Raw genomic sequence first — 23,668 nt, 5'->3', positions numbered from 1 at the left:
AATGATGACCGGGGCCCAGGGAATATAAATGACGACCAGGACACTCAAAGAGAAATTACAGACCGGGACACCGGAACACAAATGGCGACCGGGACAAAAATGACGACCGGGATACAGGGACACAGGGAATATAAATGACGACCTTGACACTCAAAGAGAAATTACAAACTGGGACACCGGGACACAAATGACGACCGGGACACAGGAAAACAACAACAACGGGGAAGCCGGGGGCACAGGGGGATATAGAAATAACGACGGGGACAAAGGGAATGTTTGATTAGCAATCACCATCAACAAAGCTCAAGGGCAATCATTAGAATAATGAGGTATAGATCTGAATACAGATTGTTTTTCCCATGGACAAGAATCGGTAAACCTGATAATTTATTTATATGCACACAGCCAAGAATGTTGTATATTCGCAAGTTTTACGTAGTTAAAAATATATATGTATATATTTACCGGGACAAAAATGACGAAAGGGATAGAGGGAATATAAATGACGACCGGGACACTCAAAGAGAAATTACAGACTGGGATACCGGGACAGAGGGAATATAAATGACGACCAGGACACAGGTATTTAAGAATATCGTTCAAAGACAAATTTTTAATAGTAAGAAGATCGTTGAAAGAGAAATTTCTAATTGTAAAATGACTGAAGAACCTACAATGGCAACACCCGAGGAAGCTGCTCAAAACGAATGTATTCAAGCGGAAGTAGCTGAGCTGGTAAAGCGTTATGTTTCAAGTTCTAGGTCCGAGAGGCTCCAGATTTGAACCTTGGCTTTAGCATTAATAAAAAAGAGGAAAAACTAAAAAAGGTAAAAACTACAAAACAAAACTAAAAAGAAAATACTAAAAAAACTAAGAAAGCTAAAAACCTAAAAAAAAACAAAAAAAGGTAAAAAAAAAACTAATAAAAAAAATAAAAAAAACTAAAAACTGTAAAAGAAAAAAAAACTGAAAAATAAAGGAGAAAAAGAAAACTAAAAGCCGGGACACAGGGAATATAAATGACGACCGGGACGCTCAAAGAGAAATTACAGACTGGGACACAAATAACGACCGGGACACTCAAAGATAAATTACAGACCGGGACACCAGGACACAAATGACAACAGAGACACAGGGAATATAAATGACGAACGGGACGCTCAAAGAAAAATTACAGACTGGGACACTGGGACACAAATGACGACCGGGATACTGGGAATATAAATGACGACCGGGACACAGGGAATGTTCGATCAGCAATCACCATCAACAAAGCTCAAGGGCAATCATTAGAATAAGGAGGTATAGATCTGAATAGGGATTGTTTTTCCCATGGATAGAACAAGATGTCTATCTCAAAATTTTGATCCAGCGACTTAGAGAAAAAAATGAACGTGGGAGGGGGCCTAAGTGGCCTCCGATTTTTTGGTCACGTAAAAGGGCACTAGAACCTTCTTTTTAGGTTAGAATGAGCTCTTTGGTAACACTTTAGGACCACTGGGTCGATATGATCACCCCTGGGGAAAACAAAAAACAAAAAAACAAACAAATAAACATGCTTTCGTGATCTGCCTTCTGGCAAAAAATACAAAATTCCACATTTTCATAGATAGGAGCTTGAAACTTCTAAAATTGGTTTCTCTGATATGCTGAATCTGATGGTGTGATTTTCGTTAAGATTTTATGACTTTTAGGAAGTATTTTGCCCTATTTTCTAAAATAAGGCAAATTTTCTCAGGCTTTTAACTTTTTATGGGTCAGACTAAACTTGATGAAACTTATATGTTTAAAATTAGCATAAAAATGTAATTCTCTTATTGTATTTCTTGGTATCAAAATTCCGTTTTTTAGGGTTTCGGTTAGTATTGAGCCGGGTTGCTCCTTAATGCAGTTCGTTACCATGAACTGTTTGATACATTAATCAGTTCCATTTCAAAATCCATGAAAAGCACTGACAATCCCACTTATAGATATCATGAATCCTAAATTAAGAAATAATTTTTTCCAAAACACGCGTCAGTTGACTTCTACGATATGAAAATATTTTTATAATTTGATTAAAGAATTTTACTAGCATATATTTTTTCAATTAATTAAGCTTGACTTATAATTAGTCTACTAAAGAAAAATTGTTGGAGTTTAAAGTTTGTACCGAAATTTAGGTCTTCAGACGCTACAGCGTCAGCAATAAACTTAAAACAAGAGCATTATAACATGAATTTTTTCACAGGTCAATCCAGCAGCTCAGAGGCAACAACTGCAGCAACAACCACAAAGTATCATGAGTGCAATGATTTATCTTCGATAACAGCAATCCTGATTCCCGTTTTGGTATTTTTTATTTTAATGTTCATTATTCTTATTGTTTTTATATTGTTCTTAGTTTTGCGTCAAAAAAGAAAAACATCAGAAAATTCGGTTGAAATGACAGAAGTTAGATCAAATGAAATGGAAGAGCCTGATTTGTCATTGTAACTTCTGCAAATTTTATTTTAGTTATTTGTGCTCTATATCGTTTTTAGTGTCTTCCTGAGTGTTTGATCTATTACAGCTGTGCCCCATTTTATTTTGGTACAATTATATGAAACATATAGTTACTGCAGCGTAAAGAGAGGGGTTGGGGTAATGGCACATTTCCTTATTTATACGGTATGTTTCTATTTGTTGTAAGCTTTAATATTCACTTATATTTGAAAATAAAATATATTTGTTTTTTCCATGTTACACCATACTCAGTGCAGGGCTATACTAGAAAAGAGCCTTAACTGTTTCAAGCACTACTCTGAGATTGAAATAGATTGAAGTGTGCTTTACTGAAAACTGAAAGGCTTGAAGAGTCCTTGAAGAGCTAAACCTAAATCTGAGAAAAGTTGCAGGCTTTACAGCCCTACATTCCTAGCCATAGAGCCTTGCAGGAGTCATATGATAACTCATTTGTTTTTTGTAGTTTAAATGTATTGATGAGTTAATTGTTGATAAATCTATCCAATCATTTATCCACTTTTAGCTATTTTTGCTAGATATTCTAAAATTTTCTTGATATTCAAACTTACTAGGGTCAAAACTTTTTTTGAAATACCTAAATTGAATCTTCATGTTATAAGTTCACATTTTTAAGGATATCTTTCAGACCCTGTTCAGTCTTAGCGCTTGTTCTCTTACTTCGACACAAGTGGGTACACAAATCCAATATTTTATCTTACAATCAAAATGGACCTACAATGACAGAGGAGTTGTAACTATTTCAGCAACAATTCTACACATTTAGTCCGAATGTTTTCCTTATGACAAAGTGAGGCTTGCGAGTAAATCTGTTCATATTTTTCCAAGGAGTGTCTAACAGACATCTTGTAATTTTTTGTCTTACAACACGCTTTTTGAAACGTCTGAGGTCCTTCTTCCCCTTCCAACACAAGATAATACTACTCTCCTTCACAATATGGTGAACGATTTTGCAAAATTAAACATTATTCATTCAGGCCTCAAAAAAATCAACTTGGTGATACAAAACTTGGAATTCATGTACATAATGACCTTTTCTAGAATAGAAGTATGTTTATGGACGAATACTCCGCATGCAGAAGTAAGGGTTCTGAAACTGGAGGGTTGCATGAATGGCTCTCAGCGATGGCCTATCTCAGACTTTTCTCGGCAGTATTTTAGCCCTATTCTGGCAATAAACGTTATCTTGTAAATAGGAGAAATTGGCATTAACTTCAGTGCAATGTCTCTTGTTACTTAAAACGGGTAGTCTACGGTAGTTATCATCAGACTCCTTATATATATATATATATATATATATATATATATATATATATATATATATATATATATATATATATATATATATATAGATATATAGATATATATATATATATATATATATATATATATATATATATATTATATATATATATATATATATATATATATATATATATATATATATATATATATATATATATATATATATGTTTTTAACTACGTAAAACTTGCGAATATACAACATTCTTTGCTGTCCCATTGTCTGTGCATATAAATTGATTTTCAGGTTTACCGACTCTTGAACATGCAACATATAATGGTCCATGGGAAAACAATCCGTATTCAGATCTATACCTCATGATTCTAATGATTGCCCTTGAGCTTTGTTGATGGTGATTGCTAATCGACCATTCCCTGAGACGCCATCGTCATTTATATATCCCCCTGTGCACCCCGGCGTCCCCTTTGTAGTTATGTCCCTGTGTCCCGGTCGTCATTTATATTCCCTGTGTCCCGGTCGTCATTTGTGTCCCGGTGTTCCAGTCTGTGATTTCTCTTTGAGTGTCCCGGGCGTCATTTATATTCCTTGTGTCCCGGTGTCCCGGTCGTCATTTATATCCCCCTGTGCCCCCCGGCGTCCCCATTGTAGTTGTGTCCCTGTGTCCCGGTCGTCATTTATATTCCCTGTGTCCCGGTCGTAATTTGTATCCCGGTGTCCTGGTCTGTATATACATTCGTTTTTTAGTTTTGTTTTTCTCCTTTATTTTTTCCTTTTTTCTTTTTTTTTCTTTTTTAGTTTATTTAGATTTTTAGACTTTTTAGTTTTTTTATTAGTTTTTAGTTTTTTTGTAGTTTTTACCATTTTTTTAGTTTTTTAGTTTTTTTTTTTTACTTATGTCCTGGTCGTCATTTACACTCCCTGTGTCCCGGTCGTCATTTGTGTCTCGGTGCTTTGTTCTTTTTTTAGTTTTCTTAGCTTTTTTAGTTTTTTTATTAGTTTTTAGTTTTTTTTTAGTTTTTGCCTTTTTTTAGTTTTTTCAGTTTTTTTAGTTTTTAGTTTTTTACCTTTTTTTAGTTTTTTTTAGTTGTTTAGCTTTTTTAGTTTTTTTTCTTTTTATTTTTTTCTTAGTTTTTACCTTTTTTAGTTTTTTTTCTTCTTTTGTATTAGTGTGAAATAATTCAGACGTCATATGCGGACAAACACGACGTCACTCGACAGACAGACAGTTTTTTTAGTTTTTTTAGTTTTTTTTTTTTACTTATGTCCTGGTCGTCATTTATACTCCCTGTGTCCCGGTCGTCATTTGTGTCTCGGTGCTTTGTTGATTGCTAATTTATATTATATTGATATTTATATTTTTTATATTTATTAATATTTTTTTAGTTTTCTTTTTCTCTTATTTTTCAGTTTTTTCCTTTTTTTTAGTTTTTTCTTTTTTAGTTTTTAGTTTTTTTTGTTTGTTACCTTTTTTAGTTTTTTTAGTTTTTTTTTTTAGTTTTTTAGCTTTTTTAGTTTTTTTATTAGTTTTTAGTTTTTTTTAGTTTTTGCCTTTTTTTAGTTTTTTCAGTTTTTTTAGTTTTTAGTTTTTTACCTTTTTTTAGTTTTTTTTTAGTTTTTTAGCTTTTTTAGTTTTTTTTCTTTTTAGTTTTTTTTGTGGTTTTTACCTTTTTTAGTTTTTTTTCTTTTTTTGTATTAGTGTGAAATAATTCAGACGTCATATGCGGACAAACACGACGTCACTCGACAGACAGACAGACAGACATAACCCACAAACAACTTATTTTTATATATATTTATTCATATTTTTTTAGTTTTCTTTTTCTCCTTTATTTTTCAGTTTTTTCCTTTTTTTTAGTTTTTTTCTTTTTTAGTTTTTTTTAGTTTTTTACCTTATTTTAGTTTTTTTTTAGTTTTTTTAGTTTTTTAGCTTTTTTAGTTTTTTTATTAGTTTTTATTTTTTTGTAGTTTTTGCCTTTTTTTATTTTTTCAGTTTTTTTTAGTGATTAGATTTTTACCTTTTTTTAGTTTTTTTTAGTTTTTTAGCTTTTTTAGTTTTTTTTTTCTTTTTAGTTTTTTGTAGTTTTTACCTTTTTTAGTTTTTTTCTTCTTTTGTATTAGTGTGAAATAATTCAGACGTCATATGCGGACAAACATGACGTCACCTGATCCACAGATCCACACACAGACAACTTATTTTTATATATATAGAAGATATATATATTTATATATATATATATATATATATATATATATATATATATATATATATATATATATATATATATATATATATATATATATATATATATATATATATATATATATATATATATGTATATACCGTGAATGTCTGAAATTGCTGAATGTTGACATCCACCGGTGAATATCCTAGGTACCTAATAGTGTGTAAAGTGTGTTTGTTTCTCCTTGGATTTAGCCAGCGTTGCCAGTCAGCTTTTCAGTTTAATGTAAGGTTTGGCGATGACAGGTTAGGCTAGATTAGGTTAGGCTGGGTTAGCTTCAGTTTTAACTCGTTACTGATATTTATAACCAAACTTAATTTAAACTAATCTAATCTGACTTCAACGTTTACCATCATAGCTTGCATTAGAATGAAAAATCGGATGTCCAAAGCTAATTAAACCCAAGCAGCAAAAATAGAACTTCGACGTTCACTGGTGAATGGATTTTGGACATTCACAGTAACATATATATAGATGAACACAGGATAAAGTGCGTTATATGAGTGTTGAGGGAACAAATATAGCCTTCTTGCAGAAGAAATGACAGTCTGCTTTAGATAATTATACTTTTTCCAAAAAACAAATGCGCTAAATGGGCTTTTTGTCTCTAAATGCTGTTTTCACGTGCTAAACTTTGCTTTAACGAATCAAGGTTGATGGGGCAATATACCTCCTTGCATTTAGGGCACGGTGTTCGATGGCCAGAAATTAGACATAACGAACAAATTTGTTTTTGAATAAAAGCATAGAGTGACGTTAAAATCTAAAACGAAAAGAAATATTCCGTATGTTAGGGGGCTGCCGTTTTCTCAATACCCCCCTTTTTGCACTAAATTTTGAGTTTTCGTCCCAATACCTTAAGAACGACTGGTCAAGCACAAAGGCATTGGAATAAAAAGAAACATTTTTTACAATACCTTAAGAATGGCATAGATCATTAATGTTCATATGCTTAAAACAGTAAAATTTTTATTCTAAAATTTGAAAATCAAATCAGTAAAAAAAAAAGAAAAATACAATTATCCATTAACTATTTTTACGGCACTCATACATTTTTTGCTTTTATTACTACAAGAATTTATTGTAAAGACAAAATATTTTTCCTTTACATACGGAATAACTTCGGTTTTTTTATGCTTTAATGTCACACTTTACTTATATTTGAATAAAATCTTATTTTTTATTTAATAGTCTAAAGACCAGAGAAGTTAGGAGGGGTATAGCCCTTACATACAATATAATTTTGTTCATTTTAAGTTTTTATGCTTTTCAACACTTCCATCAAAAAAAAAATTGACTGTTCATTTTAGACTTATGATTCAATCTTAAAAGTGCCATTCACTTAACAAAACTGATTTCCAAAATATGAGAAACCCCATCATTGAAAATTTGCCATATTATGCAGTTCTAATATTTTACCTTTTCCTGAAGAAGTTATAATGTTACTTTCGAAGAACTTTTTTAAATCATTTTTTAAACTATTTTAAATCATTGTCACTTAAAATCGTATTTAAATCACACTCCAATATCAGTTATAAAAAAAACTTTTTGCATAATTACCAATAGCCTGCGTTGTGCAAGAACGAGGCTCGTGAATCACTGCCTTCAGACGGGAGTGCAATGCGTGGTTTGGGGCAATGCTTCAATATGAACCCTTACAAAAATTATGAATTAACATCTGATTTTTCACAAAAAAACAAAAGTAATCGTTAACATCAAAATCAGAAAGAAAACATATATGATACAAATATTGAATTAAGCACTTTTTTGGCAGCCATAAATTTGGTACTAGGAATTGTCTTCCTTCAGTTTTTTCTAAGAGTGGCTTATGAAAGGTATCATCGAATAGCAAGCTTATTCAGAATGTCCAAGCTTTGCCAAAGAAATTCAAAAGAATTAAATAAAAATCATGAAATAATCATAAGCTATCTAATGTTTAGTTACGTCAAGTGCACAGTACTTGTTATAACCTGTGCTTGTTCAAGTAACTGATTATCGGGGAAAGTCAGATAAGCAACTCTTTGAGCATGGAAACACAGAATACGACTAGCTAATTTAATTTTGGCTTATTGTCTCTCTTTTCATTCTCTCCTTATGGTTTGGTCGAAAGACTTCACTTGTCCGATACGACCTCTTCTTCTTGTTGGCGAACGGGCCTCCAAAAATGTTTTCATCACGAGGTTCCAATTCAAGAATTAGTATGAGGGTATATCCTTCTTTATCATCTTCTCTTCCCTTCTGTTTGGTTTGTGGGAAGTGCGAGTACTTGAGCTGCCTGTCCCCAGCAGTTTAAGGGCTAGAGGCCGGTTGGTATCGATATGGCTCTTCCTACTCACTCTCACTCTTTTCTACGCAGTAGATCTACATTAATAAGCAAGCTCATTTTAAATCGTCTAAGGTGAAAATTTAAAGGAATCACAAGGTAACGTTGATATCCTTTAGAAACTCCGAAATCTCTGAGAAAATCAGAGTTGTAGAGCTCTTTGATGACGGATTTTTAAAGTCTAGTGCTGCTACAGTAGGCTGCAAGCCTTGGTCTCTTATCCTAGCTGAAAGCTTTCTTCTTGTTGAAAAAAGGTCCTGACAATCAAATAGAATATGTTGGAGAGATTGTTTCTACTGGTAGCAAAATCAACACAATGGGTTTTGCGACTGCTTGGCCCTATATTTTTCTTTATTTAATTAGACTGACCCAGGTCGGATTCGAAAATGTATAGTGTTGGCCAATCTAGACTGAAATGGGGAAGAAAGCTGTGGATATAATTTGGTCCAAGTATGATTGAGTCCTCATTATATCCCTTATAGTTTTTTGGCGAGACTCCGGATATTTGCTATCTGCTGCCTGCTGTGCAGTCTCATCTGCTTTGTCATTTCTTTTGATTCCATAGTGGCTGGGTACGTGCTGGAACTTAACTTCTATTCCTCGTCTGGAAAGTTATAGAAGGGAATTCCTAATTGCTGATAAATCATTGTCGAGGGCTTCCCAATTTATTTTTGAGACCAGCTTGAGCGCAGATTTTGAGTCACTAAAAATAACCACTTTTTTGATGGTGAGAGGGACTGCAGGAGACTATTTATATCCATTTCAATGGCTTTCAGTTCTGGTAATAGGACTAAGGAGCAGCTTCAAATTAAAATCTGGTATCAATACGCCTGCACCTGTCTTCCCTTCATTTAGTGATCCATCTGTATATACTTCAAGGTAATCTAGGTAATTCATTTGTTTAGAGCTTAATAATAGCTTAATTATTAACTGTTGTGGAAGGTTATCCCTGCTATTAAGAATCAGCCCGAGAATGACTTGAGGGTCAACCATTCTCTGTTGGGGGGGGGAATCTGGTATAAGTAGAGAATTAGCTACAGTCTCACTTCTCCGATTCAAAATAGTTTCTTAGAACGGTTTAACTCCAGAGGGTAGATTTTGGGTAGATACGCTTCTTATGTCTTTGAGAAGTGTGGAAGTGACAATGTGCTTATGGCCAAAAGCTTGGGTCTTTGTGAAGCTTTTTGTTGATAGGATTTTCAATCTCTCTTCTATTTTTGGGACCCTAGCAATTCCCCTCAGGGTGTCAACTGGAGTGTGGCTGGGAAGACCGAAGGCTATCATAGTAGCTGGGTTCTGGAGGGTTTCAAGTATTCTAAGGTGTTTTTTTGGTGTTGTACCATAAGCCTGGATTCCATAAAAATCATCCCTCGTAGATATAATTCATAAGAATCCATCAGAGTTTTTGAGGAGGATCCCCAAGAGATCCCTGCCATTCGCTTCATTAGAACCAGTCTTTTCAAAAAAGAGGTTTTGGTGGCTTCCAAATGTGTTTGCCATGTCAACCTTTTGCCGAAATGGACTCCCAGGATCTTCGCTGAAGTTGCGCCTTCTAGAGTTCTTCCACTTATCCTCATCTCTGGATTGTTGAAGATATTTATTTTTCTATGGAAAACTATGACCTTGGTTTTTTCGGTGGACAATGGGACTCCATAATCCTTGGAATACTGGCGAATTTCATCAAGAGTTATCAGTGCTGATTTTGAGGCTTCTTCTATGTTGGGGCTTTTGTGGAATGTTAGTAGGTCATCAGCAAATATGCCTCTAATATCAACGGTTGTGGAGGTTTTAAGGTCAGATTTAAACATAAATAAAATAAGAGTGCTTAAAATTGCTCCCTGCGGAAGGCCACGTTTTATTAATCGAAGGGATGAAAGTTCTTTTCCTACTCTTACATAGAAAATTCACCGTTCTAAATAACTTTCAACAAAAAAGCAAATTTTTCGTGGGAATCCAAACTTTAGCATTTTTTACGTCATCTTTTTATGGAATACATTATTGTAAGCTCCTTCAAAATCACACAAGACTGCCATGGATATTTTTTCTTTTTCAAATCCTGTTCTTATAAAGTTTTCTATTCTGACTATGTTATCTAGTGTGCTGTGATGTTTCCTGTAGCCTGTCTGCTCAGCTTGAATCAACTCGTCCTTTTCCATAAACAACTCCAGCCTTTTGTAGACCAATTTCTCAAATAGTTTTCCCAGGCCGGATAATAAGAAATAGGTCGGTAGGACTTAGGGTCGTTGCTCGGCCTCTGCATTTTGAGGACTGCTTTAATGATGGTGGGTTTCCGTATCTGTGGGAAAGTATTATTGAGCCAACACTGGTTAAATACCATTAATATTCTTGTTCTGAATTCTTCAGGGCTTTTTATTAGCCACAGGTTGTCCTCCTTGTCGATTCCAGGTGTTGAAGGAGTTTTCAATTTCTGAATAGCCATATTTAATTCATCTTTTGTGAAGGGTTTCAGTATGTCATCTTGATAAGGGAAAGATTTGGATTGTTGTCCTCTATGTAGTTTGGAGTTGGAAACTTCAGGGGGGTACTCAAAAGCATCTGCTACGGCCTCAGCCTTTTCTTTTTCAGTTTGCAAGCTGACTCCTTCCTTTTCCAGAGGGTAACCTTGTTCCTGGCTTTTGATTCGATTGCCGTTCATGCGGGCTATGAAGTTGTAAATTTTTGTTGGAGGTTGCTTTGGGTCAAGGTTAAATGAGAAATTGGACCATGTTGTCTTCTTTGCTTCTTCTGTCGTTCTCTTAACAATAGCCTCTGCCTTCCTGAGAATTATGGGACCTTCAATCTAAGGAGACCTATTGTGTTTCCTTATCGCCACTCTCTTTTGTCTGACTGCCAACTTGCAATCCTTGTTCCGCCAAAGCTTTGGTTGATGGTTTTCTATTGCCTGTCTGAATTCTTTGGTCTTAGGTATAGAAAAGTCAGCTACTTTCAGAATGGTATTGTTAAACAGGGTGGCAGCTTCTTCTGGATTCTGACATGCATCTACTTCCATGTAATTATGTATCCCCAGAAAATTCTGGAACTATGGCCAATTTGCTTTTCTATTTAGGAACTTATGGGGGATTTCTTCTAAAACACTATTTATCCCATAAAGAAATGTTAATACCCCATAGTGGTCCGTGAATATTTCACCAATTCTTTCAATTGTAATAGTATCTCCTATGGAGCTGCTTCCAATCTGGAAATCTATAGTGGAAGTGATTTTACTTCTTAGGCAAGAATATGTGTTTAAATTCTTTGGAGTATATACCATTAAATTTGCTCCCTCTTCAATAATTTTTTCTATGCTCTTCTCTGTTTTATTTGTTTTCCAAAGTTTGCTATGACCATTACAACAATTAATAGCTCATCTTGTGAAGTAACTAGCTTTTCAATATTACTCAAAATGCTCTAAGAATGCTCGCTGAATTTCGCCGAAAAATAAATCCGTGAATATGTTCCTTAGTGTTTGGCATTTTATAAACATTCAAACTTACAAGACATGATTTTGCTCCAAAGCGAAATTCCAGAATGTGCTGTATTCTTTGCTGGATCTGTAGTGACTTGTAATTTATCTGTTATGTGTAAAAAGTAAGTAATCAACGTAGCTTTGAAAAGTTATGACTCTTCACTGAATTTTGAACCATTGATCTTTCAAATTATGTTAGGCTGCCTCTCCCTGTGTCAGAGCCTTCCATAATAACTTGGAAGGTTGCTACTAAAGTAAAATTCATATAAATCAGGAAACAGATCTAATCACAGAAAGTTGTTGTGAAATTGTATAGTTGTGTTTAAATTGGTTACAATATAAAAATAGCCATTGTTAAAAATTAAATGTGGGAAAACAAATTTCCAAAATTTTAATCAGCCAGTCCCATCTGGCCATGTCTTCTATATGATGTAAATTAGTTATGATCAGTTTTAAATAGTTTGTGCTTAAGAAAGACACATTTTAATTAGAATAGGCTATGTTGTCAAATATTAGGTAGGCCTTCTGTCCAAGTCCTGGAGGTTTTACCTTAGGTTGACTCTGAAACAATAAGTAATACCCTCTCTGCATTCAAGGATAGGAAGGGTAGCATAAAATATACTTTCTATGTATTTTGACCCTTCCATAGAAAGCCATGTGCCTGCACCCTTTATATGGGTTAGGACTATGTGCACCTTATTTGATGCAATAGCTGCCTGCTTTAGTGCCACCTTGTCTACCAAAATGCATCAAGAGTGAAACCATTTGCAATTTTATACATTAGTGCACATGATAGGCTATAGACTAGAAGTGTCCAGCCTTTAGGATCTCAGGCTGCCTGGAAATATAGTTAGGCCTGTAACAAGTGTACAGATGCAGCCTTATTAGTGTGTTTCTTCTTGTGAAATCCATTGTACCAAAAAGATCATACAACCTTGGTTTATATCATATAAAGAGAAAATCTGAAGACATTTTTTCAAGCTGGGAGATAGTTCAAAGGTTAAGAAGGAGGACATTTATGCAGCAATACACTTGCTTGCTGGAAAGGATTACAGTTTTTCAATTCATTTTCTTATTTTGTAAGAGTGCTATGACCACATAATTCTGGTTGTTTCTTCCAACTAAGATTTCTTCAGTTCCTAAAATGCAGTATCCATGTGTCTGTAGTTAATGTAGATTTGTTATAGTTCTGAAGAAGAAGGTCTGGCATGGGGAAGTGCTCAAGTTATTGGTATTGCAGCAATCAAAAATGTTGGAAATATGAAAGAAGAGCAACCAGGTGTGTCATTTCCAGAAAGTAAGAATGCTTTATTGCCTACATTTTGTTTGAACTTCCTACTTAATATTTCAATGTTAAGCCTTTGCTTTTTTGAGAGGAAGAGTGCTTTAGATTCTTTGAGCTAATAAGGCATCACTTTTGGGAGTGCTAGGCCTAGCATGTCTTAAGTTTTAATTCTGAGTTTTGGTATACTGCTTCCTGGTCCTTCTCTAAATAATCTATTATACTTTTCTATTCACTATATGTTAGTTTCTTCTTATTTTATAAAATACCTTACTTTGGTAATATACTTAACTCCAAAACAGTTGTTTTTTTTTCCCTCTTGTAAGAAGTCAATTTCCAACAAAAATTATATTGATTGATTTTGTGTTTTTTCTTGTATTTTTTCTTAATATTGTTGTGTTTGCAAGTGCCAAACATGAACTTGGTTATATTTTTCTTAGGTAATTTATTGGATAATTCATTGATACAGCTTATGATTTTGATTGACAATGCATCAATTATTCAATACTCACAAATAGGTTTTAATAAGAAAAGCATGTATAATTAGTCTTTGCTTTCCAATCAGCCTGGAACTCTTGGGAATCATTCTCAAGGCAAAAATTTTCTATAGTTCTCCAAGTGAATACTCCTGAAAAGAACCTAACACTGAGTACATCAGAATATATGATGTGCACTGGAGAGTTTCAAAATATATTTATAATAAAATGAAGGGTTGAATTGAAACTTCCAGGTAGTGTTAGGAGAAGGGCTAGAGGATTAAAATATTTTTTGGGGGAGTGAGAAGAGGGACCTAGGAAAATTGTCTTTAATGCAGGGGTAAGTTTTTGCAATATGAATTCTTGTGGAACTTGAGAAGTAATTAGAGTGTAGGTATGAATTGTAGAGAAGTAACAAATATTAAGACACTATGCATCTCCTGGTTATCTAAAATAGTTTACTCTGATCTTCAATATCCATGAATGGCTAGGGAATTAAGTGGAAAATGTCAGGAAACATTAGGGGAAGGGGATTTGAGATTTTGCAATTGGAGGGAGGAGGGCTTGAAAGTTTTTGGTCTTTGATCTTCATAAATGTTTTTCAGTGCAACCCTCTATGGAGCAATATAATCTAATTTGATTTGAGAGATTCCAAGTGTAGCCAGTTCATTGGAAATAAATATTTTCAATGTTGTGGAGACAGCTTAAGGGTTTGTTGTGGAGAAAACTTAAGGGGATATTTTTTTGGGGAGGGGGGATGGTGGTGGATCTTCAATGTTTCACCTTGGATAGGGGGGGGGGTATAGTAGAGGGGCTTAAAAAGTGTGTGTTTCCTATCTGTCTAAATGTGTTACCCTCATATCCATGCTTGTCTAAGGAAATTGAAACACATAATAATACTAATACAAATTGTATAAAATAAACTAACAAATTGTATAATATAATTTTAAAAACTAATTAAATTGTATAATAATAAACTAATACAAATTGACACATATTACAATTGAACAATTGAAACACTTTACCCCATTTTGTCCACTTGGTGTATCAGCCATATCTTGGGAAAGGTTTAGGATGATCTGGTTGAACTATCAAAGAGTGTTTGGGTGGGAAAAGGGGCTTTATAATTTTCTAATTGGGAGAGGTGCTGAGAATTTGAAACTTATACCCAGCTTGAAGCTTTTCGAAATGTCCCCAGGTCAAGGAGATCTTTACAAAAACAGAGCCATCTGCAATGCATTGCAAACTACTTAGGAGATTAAGTTGAAAACTTAAGGGGATATTTTTTTGGAGAGGGGGGATGGTGGTGGATCTTCAATGTTTCACCTTGGATAGGGGGGGGGGGTATAGTAGAGGGGCTTAAAAAGTGTTTGTTTCCTATCTGTCTAAATGTGTTACCCTCATATCCATGCTTGCCTAAGGAACATGAAACACATAATAATACTTATACAAATTGTATAAAATAAACTAACAAATTGTATAATATAATTTTAAAAACTAAGCAAATTGTATAATAATAAACTAATACAAATTGACACATATTACAATTGAACAATTGAAACACTTTACCCCATTTTGTCCACTTGGTGTATCAGCCATATCTTGGGAAAGGTTTAGGATGATCTGGCTGAACTATCAAAGAGTGTTTGGGTGGGAAAAGGGGATTTATAATTTTGTAATTGGGAGAGGTGCTGAGAGTTTGAAACTTATACCCAGCTTGAAGCTTTTCCAAATGTCCCCAGGTCAAGGAGATCTTTACAAAAACAGAGCCAAAAATTTCTTAGGGGGATTTGTTTGAAACTTGTACATAGAAGTCTGGCCAAAAAGGCCCTATTGCATGAAAGAAAGGATTTTAAAAAAGAGACTCAAGAGTTAGTCAAAATTAATTTTCTTTTTTTTTGTCTGGCAGCTTAGTATCTACATCTGTAAGTCTCAAGGCCAAGTAAATCTTTCTGTAGAAACTTAAAATAAGGGCACAAGCCCCCCCTGAAAAAATGGGCTGGGATAGAACTATATTTCCTCATCAGCTTGAAGCTTTTATCTGCAGTCCCTTTGGCCAAGGAGACCCCAATGTACAAAACAAGAGGAAAAATGCAGGTTTTTCTCAAAATGAGCCAACTTAATCTTCATGCTGGAATGGCATTAAGAGTATTGTCAGCCTTCTTCACGTGGGGCAGTTAGTAGCTAGGGCTTCTACATCAGACAACAAATTTCTAGCTTGCTCCAGGAACATCCCAAGACTATCACTCCACCAGAACTTAGGTCTTTCCCTTGGATGCTTTCAGCCACTACTAGTTGGTTCAAAGTCATAAAGAATCCCAGCCAGATGACTGGCAAGTGAAAAAGGTGTCCAAACCACCAAAGTGTCCACTTGGCAACTAGTTTTGACAATGGTGACTGGGAATTCATACCTTGTAGGCAGTCATTGCTGACAAAGTCTGTTCATCAGATTTCCTCAACTGTGCAAAACCACTTAGATTGAAAAGTGCTGAGATGTTGTTGGACAGCTGCAGTTGTAGGTCAAGTTTCAGCTCCATACAGCAGTATCAAATAGACTGATCCTTCAAGGATCTTCATTTGGTGGTTTGTTTGACCATTGGCTTCTTACAAACTTGTTTGAGTCTACTGAAGATGATATATATCTTAGCCAGTGCGGGCAGAAACTTCATGGTCGATGCAGCCATCCAATGATATGATATAACCAAGATAGATGAAGTGCTCAACCTCTTCGATTTGGTTTTCGGAGACCAAGTAACTAGGATTGTCAGCGTCATACTTTGATTGCACTACCATGACTTTTGTCTTCTTCCAGTCAATGGATAGTCCTGTCCTTGCAGCATCACCCAGAAGCGTATTTAGAGCCACGAGCAGCTGTGACTTGGAGTTGATGACTAGTAGTAGGTCATCTGCTAAGTTACAATCAGTGGCAACTTTATCCCCATTCTTGAATCCAAAGCTAAACTTTCAGGTTGTGCACCTTATAACATTGCCAATAAAACCGTTAAATAGCTCAGGAGCAACTGAATAACCTTGCCTGACTCCTGTTCATATTGGTAAGAACTATACCATGTCCATTCACTTGCAAACAGCTCTCAGTCCCTTGATGCATGACTCCAAGTAGTCGGACGTATTTTGACAGGAGGCCACCAGTATTAGAAAGGATATTCAATAGAAAATCTCGATCAACTGAGTCAAATGCTGCCTTGAAATTTACATAAGCATTGAAAGCCTGCCGGCGGAACTGAAGGCATAAAACCAGCCTTTGGAGGTGTACAAAACATTGCTGCATAAAACCATAGAAAAGGACTTGTCTGGTACCGAGAGGAGCATTATCCTTCTATAGTTCTTGCACTCCCTCCTGGAACCTTTTTTCTTCCACAGTGGTGGGATCGTTCCCGTATGACAGTCTTTTGGGATGATCTCTGACTCCCATATTGAATTGAATAGCACTTGGAGCCATAACAGGATAGTGCCTTTGCCATTTATAAGCAGCTCTGCAGGGATTCCACTGATGCCAGGAGCTTTGCGGTTTTTCAATTTCTTCACAGTATTTTAATTTCTACCACTGAGAAAGGCTTAATGTCAACTTTAACCAGGCTACTCTAGATCACCTGTTGGAGAATGGCAGGAGTCACTACAGATGAAGAGAGAGGGGAGGCATTAAGCACAGATGAAAAGTGTTTATTCCAACTTGAAAGGTGTGACACTAGGTCTCCAAGGAGCAGTTTGTCCATAGGTTGGTCAAGCACAGTGGCCTGAGAGGCCACACAAGTTTTTGTACACTGCTCCTAAGTACTTTCTTGTGGCAGGTTTTTGTTGCTCATCAACTTTGGCGTCAACGAACGACTCAAGATCCTATGCATAAGCTTATTTTGGAGTGGAGTATGATGACGTCCTCTGGCTCCTCTGACAGTCAAGGCTTTTTGACCTGAACGTGCAAACCAAGAGTTGTTCTAGCTGTGTCAATGACTCCAGATTTAAACAAGTCCCACATAAATCACATAATTCACATAAATCACTATAGATAAATCACGTCCTTTTTAAAATTAACGTTACTAAACAATGTTTCTCTTCTTTAAGATAAGCCTGGCAATCAAATAATACATGCTGGATTGTTTCATCTGCTGAAAAGCAGACTCGGATAAAGGGGAATGGTGTAACTTCCAATTAAATAACAAGCTATTTAGAAGTGGGGCACCTGATTTCAGCCTGTAATATAGCACCGTATTTAATCTCGTATGAAATGGAGATAAAATTAATTTACTGTCATTAACATTGGATCTTTGCCTAATAATATCTCGTGAATTGAGGTCAGAGGAAGCACTAGGATTTAACGTGTAAGCCTTTGCTACTAGAGAATCAGCCGTATCATTATATTTGACGCCTTTATGCCTTGGAACATGTTGAAAATGAACCTCATTTCCTTTGATCTTAAGATTAAGAAGCTGTCTTCTAATATTATATAAATCCTTGTCATTGGCGATATCCAAATGCTAGAACAGGCTTTCAAAACGGTTTTAATCTCAACTGCGTACTGCTCTTTGATTGCAGGAGTATCAAGACTGGGAGAATTAGCATTGCAATGTGCTTCTGAACTTTCTGAAATTTCAGCTTAAGATAAGATGAATTTTGCAACTAAAAGTTGATAATCAGTATTACCCAGGTTAGCACCACGAAACGAGTGGCAATTAGAAATCGACTACCTCGATCGCCGAGAGATGATGATATAATCATCATTTTCTTTGTGACGCCATCGTTTTCTGTACCAAGTACACTGATAAATTCGAGGTCTTTTGAAAACTATGTTGGAGATAACAAGCTGATAGGCCTTGCAGTGCTAAAGCAGACGATTTCCATTGTCAATAGTTACGTCCAGAGTAACACGACCCATAGCTTCTTTCCATATGCCTGTGGGACCGCTAACGGTAGCGTTGAAGTCCCCAAAAAGAAATAATATATTATGGGCAGAGGCAGAAGAAATCAATTAGAATTGAAAATCAAAAAGAGGCAGAAGAATGAGTTATGCATAGAACTGGTCCTTATCATCGGGGTTGGCCTCTTTGGCATATAGCATAGACGTACAAAGAATATTCCATGACGGTGTCTCAGGCGGGCTGCGATTAGACGATCTGATGTGGTATTATTGGATATAAGTGCATTTTTGGCTCTTTTATGAAGAACCAGACCAACACCAGCTGTGCTTGTGTTTCCAGTACCCGACAAAATTAGACTGTAATTGTCACTGATGAATTTCTCACCTTTTCCTGGGAAAGGCGTTTCTGTAACGCCATCAATAGCAACAGAATACTGCTTGAGTTCATTAGCGAGAAATAGCTCAGTAAGAAATAGAAAATTTAGAATTATAACTTTGTAATCAGGACTTCTGTCCTGGATTTAGGATAATTTTGTGCAGTTTTGACTTATATTCATTCGAATCAGTTCGATGTCAAGTGCCCTTGGGGTAATCATCATTCCTTGGGTAGGGTAAGTTTCATCTTTTGAAGCTTTTAATCATTCCCAATCTAAGATCCGTCCCTTTCTGTAACTTTAAAATGCACATTTATGAAGCGGTTGTGACTTGTATAACATTTGTTTTGTTTGACTCTTTCGTATGCGCTAATTTTGAAAATGGTTTGAAGTAAACTGTCCTTTAGTGAGGGGGGGGGGGGCTTTACCACTGGATTTGCCAATGTCCAAAGAACATCTTGGATATCTGTTTAAATATGTTTTTTTGCAGTTTTTGAAGCTGCAGGCAACCCCCTTTCCAATCAAAATATCCAATGCCCCTAATCTTAACAGTTAGTTCAAAAAACTATACACAAATGTGCCATTTTTTTCGTTTGGGCAAAACCTGTTCTTTCGTCTCCGGTCGCTAAAGTAAAAAAAAAAAGAAACAGGTAAGTGCAACATTTTTTGTTGACGATTTTATGGTTATGACGTATTATGTTCCTGGCTAACGCCAGACAGCATTTGTTTTTCTCCTCCATCAGTCTTCATACTCTTTGGTTGGATCTTTGAACTGTTCGTGTTTTGTTTCATTTTTGTTGTTGTTTTTTATAGTTAATCCTAGCAGTTCCGATTCGGAAGACTATTTGAACCGTCAGTAAATATTGCACCTCAGTAATTGAAATCATGTTGTTGTTTTGATAGAGTAAAGGTTGAAAGCCTTCTCAAAACTGTTAAAGCTGTTGTTTCTTTAATTTGTTCCTGTCGGTATTTGTTAAGTAAATATTCAAGTAAAATGTTTCAGGTACAAGCTTATCCGCAAATAAATCAGAGAAAGGTCACATTGTGTATTCCACTAAGCCAAAGATTTTATTCTGTGACATTAAGATTCCCCATGGTGAAGTTCTGAAATGTAAGTACTTTACTTGATATCTCCTTGTGCAAATCATGCATATTTGTTTCTTTTATTTTGTGCATGTTTGTTACTGTTTATTTCTTACAGGAGTTTAAATCAAATGATTCGTGTTAGCAAAGTGTAAGGAGGAACTCGGCCCAATAGTAACCGAAATTCCAATAAACGGAATTTTGGTAAGAATAGATGCATCAAAACAATTGACTTTTTATGCTGATTCAAAATATATAAAATTCGATGTGTTTAATGTTAATCATCAGAAGCCACGAGCCTGAAAAAGTTTGCCGGATTTTCGAAAAAGGGGAAACAGCCCCAAAAAGTGTGGGGATTTTAGTCAAAATCACAACATTGGATTCAGAAAATCTCCTACCTACAAAATGTGGAAGTTCGTTCTTTTTTGACAGAGGATAGATCATGTATGCTTGTTAATTTGCCATTGTCTTTTTTCTGGGGTGATCATTAACCAACCAATGGTCCTTGAAAATGAAAGGGCTCATTTGCCCAAAGTTCAACTGCCCTTTTTCAATGATCAAAAAGACATCCAATGGTCAAAATTTATAGATAGCCATTTGATTCAGCATAATTGAAAGGTCTAATAACTAAAACTTTGGGGATGACAAGACCCCTGTAGTCCCTTGGGAAAGGGATGTGTTTCACAATTTGTCTAATGTTCACAAAAAATTTTTTTTTTGGGGGGGGGAGAAATTTACAAAATTCTTTTGGGATGAGTTTTCTGCGGGGCAGATTTTCTGTGGAGAGAAAAAATTTGGGCGTGGGGAATTTTCCGGGAGTGATTTTACCCGGGAGGGGGAGGGGAAGAAGATTTCCTGGCATTGTTTAAAAAACCGTCAAAAACGAAATAAAAATATTTTTTTAGCTGAAAGTAAGAAACAAGGGTAAAACTTAAAAAGTTGATAAATTATTCCATATATGAGGAGGGGGGGCTGTCCCATTATCAATCCCCGCTCTTTACGTTAAAGTTTTAGTCTTTGTCACAATTCTTTAAGAAAGAATTTTCCTTAAGAAAAGGGCATTGAATTTGAATGCAATTTTTTAAAGAATTTGAAGACTTCATCAAGGAGAATTTAAGAAGGTGCAGGCCCCACATATTTGGAATAATTTCCTTTTTTTAGCTTTACTGTTGCTCCTTACTTTGAGCTGAATTTTTATTATTATTATTATTTATTTATTCCTACTAGTAGTGATACATTTCCCATTACAAATTTCCATTTTGACTACAGAAGTAATAAGCTTAGTTTATATTACAAATATTAAGGGTTCGGCTATTTTTGCCAGATATGCAGTGCAAGGTTATCTTTTAAAACTTTATGTTTCTTAACATTATGTGTATTCTGTTCATTATTTTTGTATAAAAAGAGAAATATAGAGAAAATGCAGGCCGATTAATATAAAAGTGCAATAAATTGACGCATGTTCCATTTAGTATCTGTTTAGTTATGCTTCTGTTTCACTTGTGTTTCCGTTAGGTAAGTCGTTCCATAGTAAATTTATAATGTAGCTACTGATTTTGTCTCGATTTTTTCTTGTGTCAAACTGTGCTGGTTGTTTTGTCTGTTGCATTATACCGTCTGTGACTATAATGTCTAAATGCCTATAACTATAAATGTGACAATGTCTGTGTCATAAAATGTCTATGACTGTTGAAATGACTTAAAATGAAATAAATCTGCGGTGGAATTTATGCTGTACAATAACCCAACAGCCTTGGGGAATTGATCTGTGCCTCTAGAAGTAATTTAGTCAAAATGGTATGTATATATATATATATATATATATATATATATATATATATATATATATTTAATTTGTATATTTAATATATATATATATATATATATATATTATATATATATATATATATATATATATATATATATATATATATATATATATATTTCGTTTTTAGCCTTAAACAATAATTAAAGAAAGAAATTTTTTTTTCAATCTAAAATTTAGGGCGACTTTAAGATTCAAAATGAGAGAAATCGGTTTGTATATTAGGTGGGTTGTCCCTTCCTAAACCCTCGATTTTTACGATAAAGCGCTAATATTTGAAAAAATTATTTCTCATTCAAATTCAATGGCCTTTACGTTTGACCAGTCTCTCTTAAAGAATAGTGACAAAAGTGAAACTTTATCGTAAAATACAATGGTTGAGGAAGGGGCAGCCCTCATTTACGTAATAATTTCTGTTCGTTTTAAGTTTTGATGTTATTCCTTACTTTCAGTTGAAAAGCTTATTTTCTTTAATTTAATTTCTGAATGTCTTTCAAATTGTACTAGAAAATCCAGTTTCCTTCACCACTGTGTAAGATTTCTCCGGGGAACTTTTCTCCCCCAAGGGAAACTCTCTCCGTTGACCTCCCTCCCTCCTTATTGAAGGAAATTCCACCTCAAATTTTTTTTTGCAGATTTGCCTCTAGCGAATAATATATGTGAACAGTGGGCAAATGCATAACTTAAAGCCCCTTCCTCAAGGACTGGGGGGGGGTCATGAAGTTTCTAATTTATGGCCAAACCACATTGTAGTCATTGCTGTGAATAAAATCGAAACTGTAAACTACAACTACACCCTCAATAATGTATCAGTTCGTAATTTTTTGAACTGAACGGCACTCGACTCTAAATCGTAATCTTCAGGAAAAATGCGGATTTTTCGGAAAAATTAATTAAACTAATTCGGAAAAATTAGAAAAAATGCGGTATTTGTAACTTACGAACGGGTGATCAGATCTTAATGAAATTTGATATTTAGATGGATCTTGTGCTTCAGAGCTCTTATTTTAAATACCGACCAGATCCGGTGACATTGGGACAGTTGAAGGGGGAAACCGGAAATCTGGGAAAACCTGAAAATTGAGGTATCTTTATCTTACGAGTGGGTCATCGCATCTTAATGAAACTTGATATATGGAAAGATCTTATGTCTTAATGTTTATATAATCTTAATGGCTTAATGTTTTAAGATTAAAAAAAAAGAAGTTACAAAAAGCCATTTTTCTTGTTGTATGATGGATCTGATGAAGGATACCGTATTAGTAGATAGCACCAGAGAGCGAAGTAATGTTAATGTAGCCTTTTCATTGCCATTTTATTTTTCTATCTCTGTATTACAAGTATGACGTTAAAATCAAGCAAAAACAGATATCCTTCATGAATATTGGTGTTTATCCACAAGTGTCGAGTATGGATTTTTTTGGTAATCTTTGATTTTTTTTTTTTTTTTCAGTTGCATTTGAGTTTGTACTTCCTCAGGACTTGCCACCATCACACAATGGCTCTACAGTGAGATACAGTTATAAAATTAAACTCGCTGTCCAAAGAGTTGGCGAATCGATCAAATTTATGCAACTTCCTTTTCGAGTTCTTTCTGTTAAAGGTATTGATTTATTCTTACCATTCTTAAGCAAAATGCTTAGATTTTTCAGACAGTATTTCTACAATTTACGAAATCACAATTTTATAAATAAATATAAAATAATAAATTCTCAAGTAGGTAGAAAATAGAAAATGACGCATCTAGAATTATCTACTAATGATAAGCATATTGGTGGGGTAAGATTACAGTTATTCTGTAAATATAAATTAAATTTTATTTCTGTAGTATCACTATTTGCAGTTTTTTTTTCTGGCGAAGCTTCTTTTTTTAGTCTAATTTTTAAATTAAGTTATTTCTGTTTATCTATGATTTGGATTGTAATTCATGTCACTTTAGGTGATCGAAAAATAAACT

General features: G+C 34.7%; 2 protein-coding genes across 3 annotated transcripts in view; both read left to right on the top strand.

Annotated features, from left to right (window-relative positions):
• The window catches only part of LOC136027209 (uncharacterized), a 119,866-nt gene extending 117,145 nt beyond the window's left edge, over positions 1–2,721 (top strand). The window contains exon 12 of the mRNA XM_065704237.1: positions 2,231–2,721. The gene's annotated coding sequence lies outside the window, so the exon portion shown is untranslated. The remainder of the gene's footprint in view (positions 1–2,230) is intronic.
• A 9,088-nt stretch (positions 2,722–11,809) lies between these two features.
• LOC136027196 (RAB6A-GEF complex partner protein 2-like) overlaps positions 11,810–23,668 on the top strand; it is a 33,471-nt gene continuing 21,612 nt past the window's right edge. For both annotated transcript variants that reach the window (XM_065704224.1, XM_065704215.1), the window contains exons 1-4: positions 11,810–11,920; positions 12,986–13,095; positions 19,807–19,914; positions 23,165–23,314. In XM_065704224.1, the coding sequence (XP_065560296.1) occupies positions 11,832–11,920; positions 12,986–13,095; positions 19,807–19,914; positions 23,165–23,314 (457 nt within the window). In that variant the 5' untranslated portion in view covers positions 11,810–11,831. The remainder of the gene's footprint in view (positions 11,921–12,985; positions 13,096–19,806; positions 19,915–23,164; positions 23,315–23,668) is intronic.

Source organism: Artemia franciscana, chromosome 1 (assembly GCF_032884065.1).
Source record: "Artemia franciscana chromosome 1, ASM3288406v1, whole genome shotgun sequence".
Lineage (NCBI taxonomy): Eukaryota > Metazoa > Arthropoda > Branchiopoda > Anostraca > Artemiidae > Artemia > Artemia franciscana.
This window is presented reverse-complemented; position numbering and strand designations above follow the sequence as displayed.